Source organism: Semicossyphus pulcher, unplaced genomic scaffold (assembly GCF_022749685.1).
Source record: "Semicossyphus pulcher isolate SPU_LCO1_2020_fin unplaced genomic scaffold, fSemPul1.0.p SCAF_9, whole genome shotgun sequence".
Lineage (NCBI taxonomy): Eukaryota > Metazoa > Chordata > Actinopteri > Labriformes > Labridae > Semicossyphus > Semicossyphus pulcher.
In genome coordinates this window covers 15699925-15713924 of record NW_027211770.1, presented here as the reverse complement: position 1 = coordinate 15713924, position 14000 = coordinate 15699925, and the positions used below count along the sequence as shown (strand labels likewise).

Genomic DNA, 14000 nt, shown 5'->3' with positions numbered 1-14000 from the left:
GTCGTTGCAGGACTCGGCCGCTTGGAGGCGCCCGGCTCATGCTTTGAGTGTCCTACAGGAAAAGTGGAGGCTGGGAAAGGAAAGTGGGCTTGAGAAGAAATCTCTTCCCTGAACTGTTTACCCTGACGTCAGTTTGCAGAACTAGCTCTGCCCTGTCTCCCTCGGTGTCTGTGAAACTCCTCTCAGTGAGAATTGGGGGAGTAGATGGGCTCGGCTCTACCTACTTGCGCGCCCGGACCTCACGGACTGAATGAAATGATTCCTTCTGCACATTTAAAGTGGACTAAAACAGCGACGCGATGAACACCTGCGCCTTTCTGTTGATTTTGACTGTTCAGATCTACGCCGATGGCATTGAGGGGCCAACAGGTAAGGCACATTTCCATCTCCATCTCTTGAACGCAGTGGGGAAGTTTTAACTTGTGGATGAAACTTCGCTGTAAGGAAAAGCAGAGCGAGTCTGGTGAAGATGACAACTTTGTGCCCCCTTTTCCTAACACGCTGCTGCGTTTATCTGCGGGTTACCGCTGATTTCTACTACTGGGACGTTGTTTGTCTCACTGCTGAAAATAATAAGACACTCTTTTCATAACTTTATAAACTGATGTTTTACGTTATCGTAGTACCAGAAGATTCTTGGTTATCTACAGGGACTGGGTCTGGGTGTTTAGGGGAAAGCTCCCATGTCCCAGAACAGCAAAATCCCCGGCTGCTCCTGCTGTTTTTATTATTGCTCAGGCATATTTAAAGGCGCCAGGTAGCCGAAAGGTGTATCGTTGTGATTCAAAGTTAGATATCAGTGTCATTCAGAGCGACTATTCTCCCTTCGTACACTTCTACGACCTTTAGGCAATTTAATCATTATTTGTGAGCCTGAATCCTCCCAAATCCCAGCAGCCTGATCCCAATCTGTGATCAAATCCGGAACCTGGAGCTGCTCCATGCTGGCGTTGGGCTGAATAGACTAGTTGTATAATGACTCCTTTAAAATATACATCCTGATGAGGTTTGAAGCATTGTTATGCTTATTGCTTTTGGACCAAATTCTCACAGCTGCTGGATATTTCTCCTGACGTGAAGAGCCGTGTGCATGTGCTCACAAATATGTCTTCAAAAATGGTTGATAGAGGAGGATTTCTCTCTGTTTTTGTGTGCTGATAAAAGGATCAAAATCATGCCATTTCTTAAGCTGCTTCCTCAAAATATACTTTTCCATTTAAATTTCAATGTAGTGTTACGTTTATTGTTCAAATGTAAAAATCAGCCACCAATCAGTGAAATGGAAAGAGAGAGACAGAGTGGTAAAAAGCCTTTTACAGGAATCTGACACAGACCTTTTTATATTCATGTTGTCAAAATATGCTTTTATTCCCTGAATACTATTAGTCATTCATGCAATGTTATTACAGAGCTGCATTTTGGGCATTTCTTTTTGTCTGAAAGCTAAAATGACGAGGGCCTTTTCAAGTCTCTTTGTCACACACTCTCATACACACACATACATGCATAATTTTGCCCCCGTAGCACATAAAACCAGGGTAATAAGGGAGTAATATTGATGACATTTACACTGCAGGCTCTGTATAACAATGCGGCGCAGTGTTACTCACATGCATGTTAAAGAAAAGCCTCATTATGTTGAGATCAGACGACTTATTCATTGCTAATATTTGTGTCTCACTTGCATCTCTTCTGTTTCGTGAGAAATGTGGAAAAACCTTCCTGCTCTGTATAACACTTGTATTTATTACTGGCTGTGAAAGACGCAGCAAAAACAGGAAGGGAAAAACAACAAACCTATGCCAGCAGATTGTGTTTTGTCGAGAGCTGAATGGAGCAGATCATTAAGAGGAATGGGCTGAGACATATGAAGGATTAAATCACACACAGGTAATTAAAAGAGCTCAGTGGAACAGTGGCGCTTGACTACGGCTGTGTGAGAGGGCCTGTCAACAGAAATTTACATGGTGTCGTTTTTTTTGTTTGTTAACCAGAGTGTGCAATCTTTTACTTTCCCATTAGCTGCTAATAGTTAACCCTGCTAGTTTCCTCCTGCTGCCTCCCTTCACTCGCCCGAGGAGGAGAATCTACGGAGCATAAACGCAGCCTTGACTCCCACAATCTTCACACTGTCTCCTTTGATTAACACTCTGCCTGTATTGCTGTAATCGTGTGAAGACCACACCTTAACCTTGAATGCTTGATATCAGTTAAAGCTGCGCACTCCTTTGGGGATTTCTCGCCTTTTTCACACGATCTAATCCATATTTCCCATAACTCTTTGTTGCTTATGCCGCTGCCGGTCCAGGCTGTCAGTTCAGGGGAAGTGAAATTATTAGAAGCTATGAAATATGGAGGCTCTCTGCTGCACTGGACCGGCTGTAGTGAGGGGGAAAACCATCACATTCGCATCATATTTGCTCACACACAAAGAGGTTATGCACATAAAAGTCCAGTTTCCCTCAGCAGCTCTGAGCGGTGTTTTTTTCATGGTGTAGAGCCCAATATGACAGTTTCACTCCTCTGTTGTCTCTTATGGGGATTGAATGGATGTTCACTTACCATCTGTCTCCTCTATTAGCAGCAAATGTTGTCAACTGAGTGGTGTAATTATCCTCCGTCTCATGACTCATTTCCCAGTTTGATCTAAAGTTAAGGCAGAATATCCTTTTTGCTTATTTCAGTGAATATGTAACATTTGGAGCCAGATGAAAAAAAGCACTGCGAAGCCCAGACCGTCTAGTTCAAGCATGGCATGGAATGTGTAATACTTCAGGGCTTCAAGTTAGCATGGCATCAGCATCGGCAGCATGCATGGGGAATGTAATATTGGACCACCAGCACATGTAGGTCTAAAGGAAGTGAAGATATTTAAATAATTACATAATTCAAGTCATCAAATATTCGCTCCATAAATCGAAAGATTTGATGCATTTGTTTGTCATTGTGGTGACAAACTGAATATCTTTGGGTTCTGGACTTTATGGTCAGGCAAAGCAAGACACATGGAGAACACTCTGACGTTTTACAGACAAAACACGCTGAGATACACGAGCATTGACAGGTGCATCGACACACTGGGCACACAGGATTTACAGATGTGGCATTAAAAGAAGATAAATCTATTCAGTACATGACCAAAATTGTTAATTTGGGACAACAAAATTAGTTTAAATGTTATGTAAGAGATACCAGGCAATGAGCAGGTACAAAAGAAAACAGTATCACCTGAGGTTGGGCTTCATTCGACATCCTGATATAGATGAAGCAGCCCCATAAAGGAGCAGCACAAACACTCACCAATTACACATTGCTGACTACAAATATGTTCAATCACATACATGCGTACACATGCACACCTCCATATATACATGTAATTATAGAGACGCATTAGGGGTGGGAATCACAGGGTAACTCACGATACGATATGTGGCCCACGATAACAATAATCTCAAGATACAGCGATTCTGCGATAATTGATATATTGCAAGACAATCACATAATGATACATCACGATATCTGATTAACTGAAGAGTACAACATGCCTCTAATATGTTAAAGTGCAGGATTGATGTTTTATGCAATTTGGTGCAATTTGACACAACCTGAGATGAAACAACTTGTGTGTTTTCAGTCTGTATAAATTAAACTCACAGAACTAGAACAACTGTAAAAACTAATTAGGACTTAGGATTTGAAAGTGGCGGGCGCATCTTCTCCAGCTGTCATCTTCTTTTGTCCCGCTGTCAACAGTTTCTTTGGCCAATTAATTTCCGTTCACGTTTCCCTCATTCATGTCACAATCACCACCGCCAGGAGCCGTGAAGTAGTGACACAGTGAGTCAAAAAATCGCAGGGAAGAGCGTCTTATATTTGTAAATTAGTATTCAATATTTGGTGCCAGCCTATCAATAATTGCATTGCATAAGGCAGGCCGATGATATATTGCAGTATCGATATTTTGTCCCACCCCAAATATGCATAAACATACACACGCACATAGAGAGACATATAAATTACCTACCTATATAGATCCACAGAAATGTACATCTAACTAATAAACCAGAAGAGTCCGAACTGAAGTGGTTAGTAACTGCTGTCCTTCTGAGAGGACGCAGTTGCAGCTGTGCAGTCACATGTTTCATTGTGTAGACATCTTTTTGTAACCACTGGTTACGGCCGATTATCAACTAAATGTGCAGGATATAATGTTGGTCCATAGTGAACAAGTGTTCATGTGATACATCCGAGAAGAGCAATAGCAGGCCCAGGGGGATTTAAATGTCTTTTTTATAGCATTATTTTTACATGATTCATATCACGGCCTATATTTATAGCTGCTTTACTGGTTCTTGAGTGTCCATTACATCTCTTCCAGGCATCTCACTGATAAAAAAAAGTGTGATTCGTGCATTATTGTAGGAAATGACACATGTAACCGTCATGTAGAAAACGTTGCCTCGCACCACAGAGTTGCAGCAAACCCACAGAGTGGAAGTGTTCCCTGCAGGAGCGAGGCCACCATCTGTGGAACGAGGCTGAGGGGCGGGAGGGATTGGGCCTGAATCAGAACTCCTGAAAAGACTGGTTGATTTCCATCTTTGCGGGATCACGGGCAGTAATTCAGACAGCAGATGGAAAACTTTGCATCAACGAGAGGGAGGGGAGAGGATTTATTTCAAAGAAGCTGAGAGTGACTGGACTCGAGCAGGACTGCCCTAAACAGGGCGCCACCGAGAGGAGTCCTCTGCCTCTCTAATGTGCAGCTATGTGGAGGAGAACCACGTGATTGGCTGGCTCATCTCACACGACTGGAAGATGCAACATAAATATCCACTGTATGTGTTCAGCTTAATGCAAAGTGCCACATGTCCAATCAGAGGCCTCCTCGATCTTGAGCCGAACTCATTCCTCATTTCCTCGTGTTGCCTCTCACCTCACTTTGAGCTGTTCTGCTGAGCGTGCACACATTCCTTCATGCTACACTGCAGCTCACGCACATCTCGTGATGGTTGTGCTTAATTAATCCTGCTGAGCATTTTGTTGTTCTTGTTTTAATTATCACATGTTACTTGCTCCGTTTCTAAATCAGCCCCTACTTCTCTCTCTCTCTCTCCGTTGAGGCTTTGCGAGTTTCGGTGTACTCAGGCGGAGGATTGTTTGCTCTTCTTAAAGGTCACGTTCAGGTTGGCGGTCGTGTTTCTGAGGCAGGAAGAGAAAGAGCAGGTCGTGGCCTTTGAGAGGAGGGCAGAGTTGTTCCTGCTGTGTGTGTCCTCTGCCATGTAGCCTGGCCCCTGCTGTGTGACCCGTACTCCCCTTATATCAGGTCTCACAGGCAAACAAAGAAGCCTGAAATTAACCACTGCAACAGAATATTTTTATTCTTAGTAACTAAAAAATTGCATCCATGCTGAGTGGCTTCTCTGCCTGTTAGAGCTGAGGCACATTGAGGAAAGGTCCCACAGCACTGAGTGACTCAGCTCTGACACCGATGCTAGCAGGGACCAGTGAGATCCACTATGAGCTCTTCAGGGTTACCCTGAGACCTTCCAGCACCCCGGAACAGATGCCAAGACTGAGAGATTTACAGTCGGCCGCCTGCCTTGGCCGTCCCCTTCCTTTCCGCTCTGCAGCAGCAGCCAGAGTGCAGCTTCACAGCTCCTTCAGCCAGGTGTTATTAATGTGGTATTGATCTTTCAAACTCCGGCGAGTCCATTTTACTTACATTTGATCAAAGTGGCATCCCGCTTGTGGCCTGCGAGTTTGATGTGGAGTGGGGATCAGCCAGCCAGCCGGCCGGGACTTGCATGACGTAATGGCGTACAACGAGCAGGGTTTGCAGCGGAGGAGCGTTGGCAGCAGTGTGCAAAGGAAAAAAGTAGAAATCTTCACAAACATGAAAGACTGAGCCTCATTTCCATATGAAGGCTGTATTTATTACAACTAAGCTCCAAAATATCCTGTTGATGTGCCGGTCTAAAATGACAGGGCTATTATTCTCATTATCACTTAAAAGCATATGTTTTACTTGAATAATGGACTCCAAAATGTATCATTCAGCACAGATGGGCTGGTGTTTAAAGCCTGAATGTGGAGGAGAGGGAGACTGCGTAGCTCGAGCACACTCGCACAGATGTGTAATTATCCAACAAAGAAATAAGCAGGGCTGCGAGCTGCAGACGTCTCACTCCTGGTGTTTTCTTCCCCGAGGTAGCGAGCTTCCAGACTGCAAAAAGTGGGTCTACAAGAGTGATGCTGCGAGTGCTGCTCCTTATCCTCCACCCAGAGGAGAGAAAGACTCCTGAGCGGGTTATATTTAGCCCACTGGCCGTGTTTCAGCTCCCCACCTTTCTCCTGTGTCAACAAACTTTCAGCCAGATTCACCGGTCCCCTCTGATGTGTGTGTAGAGTGTAACAAATGCTGAGGTCACCCGAGTCAGGGTTCAGGATTAGGCCAGGATTGCGGTGTTGATACCTGACCTGTTGTCGAGCCGCCTGTAGTGCCTTGCACAAGAAACCCCCAGTGAAATCTGAACCGCTGACACTGCTCGAAAAGTCAAAACACTCTTCCTCAGGACATTTTTCTTCCCGGTGGTGTAACGGATGCAGGCTTCAGTTGTCTTTGTGCCGTGATGCCTGCTCTCCAAGGGGAAGTGGTATTTCTGGTTTGACCAGTGGTCCCTTTGGGCGAAGAAGTCCACAGAGACCCAGCCATGAACCCGAGCCACTTATCACCCTGATGTATCCCACGCTTATTAGACTCCCTTTCACATAAACTTTATTAGGACAGTGGAAAATGAAGCATATTAAAGTGTAGCAGAGCATGGATAATGTGTACTGTGTGGATCTAGAAGAGCGCGAGCGTTTGAGGCCCTCACAGCATGAAATCACACTAAAACTGAGCCCTTTTAGTAAACGCTGAATCCGCTCAGTTCTATAGCCTCTAGGTTACATTGCTCGTCCCACTTTGTTGTTGATTTGACGGCATTTTGTCCCTCTTCCCGTGCCGCACAGTCGCATGGCACACTCGGCGGTGACAGCTGCTGTTGCTGGTGGGTTATGGGTAGGTCATGGCAGCTGTGGTTGCGCAGGTGTCAGCTGGCGGTAAATCCGTCGGTGACTGCTTCCAGACCTGTTGAGCAGATTTAACAGGTATGAAGACGTACTTGATTTTTTTATCAACAAGAATTTGATATTGACTAAGCTGGCGTTCACAAATGGGTTTTAGAAGGAGTTCATGAAATCTTTAGCTGAAGCGAGAACATCAGACTCAGCCAAACTGAATCGAGTGATGTGAATGTTGCGCGCAGTTTCATCACAGCTCCAAGCCAGGAAAATTCCCTTGTAGGAAAAAAAAGGGTTGAATTTTCTGCCTCTATGTATGGATCCTTATTCTGCACTCCACTGCGAGGGCGTTGTATCTAAACCTTATAAAAATGCACACAGAAACAGTGGACATGCAGAGTATGGGATGGTGCTGGGATACGATAGAAGCACTCCGGATTCTGACCACCAGCCGGCTTCAGAAGCTTTTGTCCAGTGATGCCGGTAAAGAGACTTTGAGAACTCGTCCTCTTTGTTCTGATTCAGGTGTTGAATGTGAGACAGAACAAAAGCAGACCTATTGATTTCTCAGACAAGGCCTGTCACACTCAGATTATTGTCTGGTTCCTCTTGAAACTCTCCTTTCGATCCTAAACGACCTCCCGCCGCAGTCCTCCTCTCTTTGACGTGCCGCTATTTCAGCAGCTGCTCAGTTGGGGATCGTGGGTACCTTTTCCCCTCCCCCGTGGCATTAGACATTTAAGGGTCAAGAAGTTCATGGTGTTGCTGTTTTTTTAAACATCGTGTCACGTTATTCGGTATGCGTGATTCAAGTCGCTCATTAGCAGCTGATTAATTGAAAACAGTGTATTATTCATGTCTTTTGACAAGGTGGTATAATTGCCTGAGGGTAAAGAGATGAACAGTGTATTGAGAGTGTGTGCGAGTCAGTTCTGCGGGGACACTAATGAACAGAGAGCTCCTGACCAAGAAAATACATGCCCTCTTTCTTCTAATGTTGCCCAGAAACAGATTCCTTTAGATGCGTGCATATGAGAGGTGAGCCTCCTCTCACCTGAATGTCAGGTGGGCTAATCTTGACAATCCTTCCTTCCAGGCACTCAAGGCCCTGCAGGTCCTCCCGGGCTGCTGATTGCCGAGCTGCTTCTTGAGAGACAGCTCCTCGAACCGTTTGAAAGACCTTTGTTTGTTCCTGTGCTTGGCCGCATGACTTTGCCCGCCAGCTAAAACGAGGCTAGGAATGGGGAGGAAAACGCCCCCAGGAGAAGAGGGGCTTATGGGGGGAGTGAAGTGGGACGCAGAACATGACCTAAAGCCTGGTTTCCGTGTACAGTCAGGCAAAGGCCACATCCAGGCTAATGTGGATGTGTTTGAAAATGCTTCTGTCTTGGGCTGCCATCCATGCTAAGCTGGCAATGAAAATTGACCTTTGTGAAAGCGCCTCCCATGGATGATTCCTAAAACGCTGGTCTCACACTGTGCACAGGGGAGAAGGGAGCTTTCAGAATCGCTGACACCGCCATTGTGATGTGATCTACTGTAAAGCTGCTGCCCTGAGGGGCCTCGCACGCCCAATAGAGGAGATTTTAGCACTTTTCCATTGTTTCTGGCATTTCGATATGAATGGCAAACTTTCCGAGAAAGGCCTGGAAAGACTAACGTGAAAGCCTTCATGCCATTTTTAAATAGCGTGGACTCTCTGCAGCCAAAGGCAGTGCACCGGTTGCGTGTCACACATGAGCACACAACCGCAAATATGCAAGAATGTCCAGGGAGCCCACGGGGTGTCGTTAACAAAGAGCTTAATTCAAAACCTCAAACAGAAGATTATAATAATTGCTCGGCCCTTCTGTGTGTGCGTATGCGTGTGGGTGTTTGAGTGGGTGTTTGTATGCATGCTGGTGGGTGCTGGTGTGTTTTTCTTGTGCATGTGGAAGGGGGCAGATTGGTGATTGTTCCCACCTGATTATATGTAAATATTTGCTGAACTCCGTTGGCCATTGTGAACTTCCATAAATCATAACCATGTGGATTATTATGGAGCTTTTGTTTGCTTTATTCTTCCATGGTGGGAAAATGCTAATGAAAAAATTAGCATACTGTGCTAGGGACATATTCTCGAGATGATAAATACATTGCACTGCGAGGGTCAAAAAGCCGGTTGTGCTGTAGAGACAGGCTCCGGGGTTTAGAGACTAGGTCGACTACACGGTGCGTTGCAGACCTCGGAGCAGGTCGGCCCTGGCCTTTGTCTGTCAGGACAGCCAGGGTAATTAAGAATCAGCTTAGGCTGGGATTATGGCTGGAAGTAGGCTGATCACAGGGGACAGGAGAAAAGGCATTAGGAGAATGGTGGTTAATATGGGTATTACTCTGCTTAGCTGTGGTATCATGTGACAACGAGCGAACTGACAATAGAACCCTGTTGATGCTCAGATCCCTTGCTAATAGGCTTTACTTAAGATAGCTTTGTTTACCCACAGTGTGCTCTCCACCTTCCTTCTTTATCTTCCTTCCCCACACATTCAAACTTTTTCGGTTTGTCTCAGCCTAATTAGAAAATGGAAATATTTTGCTGTACTCTTCCCTGAGGCATTTTAGCAGTGTTCAGACACATTTGCCTTACACCAGCACCTTTGAAACGAAACATGGGTGATTGTTCATCTCTCTTGTGAGCGCACACACTCGCACGCTTGCTGTTTTTTGAGATATTTTCTGGAATGTAATTAATGTTCTCATTAACTGAGCGAACGAGCTGCAAGGCAGAACTAAAAGCCTGATACCCTCGGGTCCTCGGCCTCCTCTACTTTCGGAAACATGGCCGCTGAAACGGATAGCCTGTGTTGGCACGTGAAACAGAGAATGGTGAGATAGCTTCTGTCTTCTTATTCCAGGCTTTTATTGTGGTCCACATGCAGAAGTAACCCGATGCTTGTAGCCTCTGCGCCACTAGTGACGCCATTTGTTGCCCTTCAGAAAGGATGTGGAAGCAGGCCAGTGTGAATAATAACAATGTAGGGTGCGGGTTTATTCAAACACAGAAAGGTTAGGTCGCTAATTCGTCGCATTACTCTTATTTACAATGAACCCGTGCTTCTACTCCTGCTATCAGCTCCTCTATTGAATTAGAACACATTCCTGCAGGTGGATAGTTGGCAGAGTTATCGGCGCATGGCGTGACACAGCATTGCTTTGTTTTTGACCTTGTTGAGAGGGAGCAGGGAATTGTTTTCCGCAGTCTTTAAGAGCTAATCCCATCAGAGGGAGTGCACAGCATGGAGGGATAACTCAGTCATGTCTGAGGTAGTGCTGCCAGAACAAGAGGCAGACAGGAATGTGTTTGTCTGGCTAACTTGGCTTTTATTCACTCCTGACTGGAAAAGCAAAGGAGGAAAAGTCCTCTTAGACAGCTTGACTTCTTAATTCCCTTCTCAGGGCCATGGGAAGGAGCTGGTGTCTCTGTGAGCCCACAGTGTGACACAGAAAGCACGAGACATCTTTGGATTGGGATTCAGCGGTGGTTTGGAGAGATGCAATGGTGGCTCAGACTGTCATTATGGCAGATGAATTAACTAGGTTTTACCTCTCAGAGGAGGGTTCCTCGCTTCACTGGCTGTCTGTTGGCTTGGTTAGGCACATGTGCTCCTGGGGGAACGGGCTCACTCTGTGCTTAGACCATGGAACTGAGGATTCATCCCAGTCCAGTGAGTCCCTGTGGCGCCAAAAGCTCCCGCTGAAGGATTGAAGGATCTGCCCGCTTTCTTTCTGTTATTTGATAAACCTTGGCAGGAAAGATTTTTATTACCGGCAATAAATGTTTGAGTTTGAACTTGTGGTGAAAATGATCTGGTTAAACATTAATAATGGGAGAAGGGTAAGTGAGAGTTCAGAAACGAAATGTGGTTGTCATAATGGGGACAGTTTTGTGCGCTCTTACCCAACCATTGGTAGGTTTAGATGGCATGGAACTACTTTTCCTCTAAGTTGATCTTATTAAGGTTTTATAAGTTGTACCTAATATTCTATCATTGTTTTATAGCTTTATAGAACAGTTAAAATTACATCCCAAAAAGGTTTAGTACCAAGTTGTAAAAAAAACCCTTCCTGCCTGCAGTTTAAAACCTTTGTAAATCATTGCTTAGGGTGGTTTGATCTGAATTAGTTGTTAATTGATTTTGTTCCAGCAGCTCCTCTCCAGCGGGTCAGAGGTCAAACAGTCCATGAGAAGTGGTTTCCTAATGAACAAAAGAGCTACAAAGTCGCAACAAGTACACAGGAGGATAAATGCCTGCGAAAATACTGCAGATTAAATCTCCACTTTGAGATTTACCTGGTTTACCTGGCAAAACACGAAGCTTTAGCAGTCCCTAAATATCTCCGCTAATTTGACTTAGTGTAGTCAAACACTTGCTGCAGTTGCATCTGTTTGTTTTTCTTGAAGGCTTTTATTGTGAAGCAGCTGCAGAAAGCGTGGGGTCTGAATTACCGGAAGACAAACATGGGAAGCATCTGCTTTCTCACAGCTGTTGTCTGATGCTTTTGTTCTTCAGAGAAGTACTCCAATATGTTAGGGATGCTTTGATCAATAAGAGTAATACTGGGCTTTTAATACATTTAAAACATCTAAATATTGTTTTAATGGGGACAACCCTGTGTTTAAATTCATTCATTGTCAAAATAGCCGTGGCGCACTCTCTGATGGTCCCCCATGTGGAGCTGGTCCTATGATTCTTGTCTGGACATGAAGTAAAACAAGACATCACATCCTTCCCTGTCGAGGTGCTTTCCTGTTCCCTAATTTCTCCGCCTTCTCTGCTCCATCATTCCCTCTGCGTGTTCCGCCCTGCTCCGTGTTTCCTCTCCGTCTTTGTCCTTGTCCTCTCAGCCTCGGGGCTTCTCTGGGATCTACAGTACGCTCCGTGTTTCTGGAAGGGTTCAGTATTCCAGGCAGGGGTGAGCGCGAGCTCAAAGCAGGCCTGTCTTTGAGTGAGTGTGTGTCTGCCTGCCTCCCCAGGCACTCATTAAGCCGGTGTGTGAAGGTGTGTGTTTCCGGAGGCTGAGGGGGGAAACATGCGAGCATGTGGAGGTTAAAAGGCCCCCGACTGAGACATAATTTCCCAGCCTGGGGCGATGGGAGAAGGTAACTTCATTAGCCAGTTCCCGCTCTACAGATTAACTTGATTATACTAACCAAGTCTCAGTGGTGACGGTGGTGCAGAGTGCAAATGACACACCTGGAAGTCAAATCTGTGCACCTTATTTTCTCTTTAAGAGAACGGTAGCGTATGTGTATCTGTGCGCGTGCACGTGTGGTCGGGTGTGTGCGACGAAGGGAGGGAAAGAAGGAGGGTCAGTTGATACACCTGGGACATTTAGCTACTCTGTAATTTGCAAAGTGACTCATCTTCAGGTAATGAGCAGGTACAAGTCCCCTTTCTGTAATTTGGTTGATGGAAGACACACTCTTACTTTAATGCATGCCTCTATGTGTGCACACTTAAGCAGCAACCATCGGGGCTGAGAAATCAAGCCAATGCAGAAGTGCTAAAAAACTGCAGTTCCTCAAGTGACCACTTGAGGCCGGCTCCAAAAGTGAGTCAATCCCCATTAGGCCCCATGTTAAAATGCTAAACTTTAAAGCAGAAATAAACATGTAACAGCCTGGTGCAAAAGACGGTTTTGGTGTCTACTGCTTATTTCTCTTGACAACTGTACAGGGGCTGGATTTAAAACAAGAACTCATCTGTGTTAGTTATGTTAAGCCTGAAAGTGAATCATGTTTAGGGGCCTGGCTGCCCTAGTGGGTGCTGCTCGCTGTTTGCTAGGTTTCACTTCAGCTTATTCAGTCGCTGAACTTAACCTTTCAGCCAGGACTTTGATGTTGTTGCCTTTGAAACAGTTGCTTTCGGTTACCTGATTGGGGCCGATTACCTGCCAATCTTTAAACCGGAGACTTGCGTGAGTGAGCGACCTAACGGCTACGTACCACCCGATAACTCCAGTCAGCAACCACCACAAATTGAATCTCGTTTTGTAGGAAATATGATGATTAACTAGCCGGTTAGCCAGCTAATGGATCGGCAACAGCTTTTATAGCATTTGTCAACCCCTCGCTCCTAACGTCCAAATATGGTCACTTCTGGTTCTGAAAACCAACATGGCGGCGGCCACAATGCCAAACTCGAGGCCTGAAAAAGGCAGTCCACAAACAAATGGATGACAACACGTTAGCTACAGTCATTATCATACAGTCTGTTGTGCACACTCTAAAATACATTCATTTGCTCGCAACGTTTCAGTACTTCAGTTTGTGAACAGGGGCCAACATAAGTAGGGAGTGGCTGTGTGTTTGCAGCCAATCAACAAGTGTGATCACGATAAGTAAAGTAATAAACACATTAATCAATCACCACCATCAGCCTCCTGACTAAATAAACTCGAACTAAGTTTTGTTTACTCACGCACCTGTCTTATGAAACACGTTCTCTACATGGGCCCATTATCCTAACAACACCCTTTTATTTTGAAAGTCCTCTTTCACAACATCAAAGGGTAACTACCAGTTTTTCTACTTCTGTGATATCTGTCAACACCTCCTTTACACGTATTATGCACAAAGATTTGCAGTCATGCATCGTCACACCGTTGGCCTTTCATTACTCAGAGGGCAAACAATATTAACCTCTTTTAACCTGAATTGATCCGCAGCACCTCTTGACTTCGCTCTCCACATTAGAGGAAGGGATCGTTTTGGCTGCACGGATATGTTTGTGCTCGGTGAGGCCCTGAGGTGCACCTGGAGCAATAGATTTAACAAGATTAGTTTGTATCATTCACAGGAAGCGGTTCATTGAAACAATAAAATGCCATATATTTACAGCCTTTTTTTGCTCTCCTGGTCCTTTCATTCTCTGAGACTTTATTGACCAGAAAAT

At 45.1% G+C, this 14000-nt stretch overlaps 1 protein-coding gene across 2 annotated transcripts in view; it reads left to right on the top strand.

Moving 5' to 3' along the window:
• The first annotated feature begins 176 nt into the window (after positions 1–176).
• The window catches only part of ptprub (protein tyrosine phosphatase receptor type Ub), a 167057-nt gene continuing 153233 nt past the window's right edge, over positions 177–14000 (top strand). For both annotated transcript variants that reach the window (XM_069657127.1, XM_069657126.1), the window contains exon 1: positions 177–369. In XM_069657127.1, coding sequence (XP_069513228.1) covers positions 300–369 — 70 coding nt within the window. In that variant the 5' untranslated portion in view covers positions 177–299. The remainder of the gene's footprint in view (positions 370–14000) is intronic.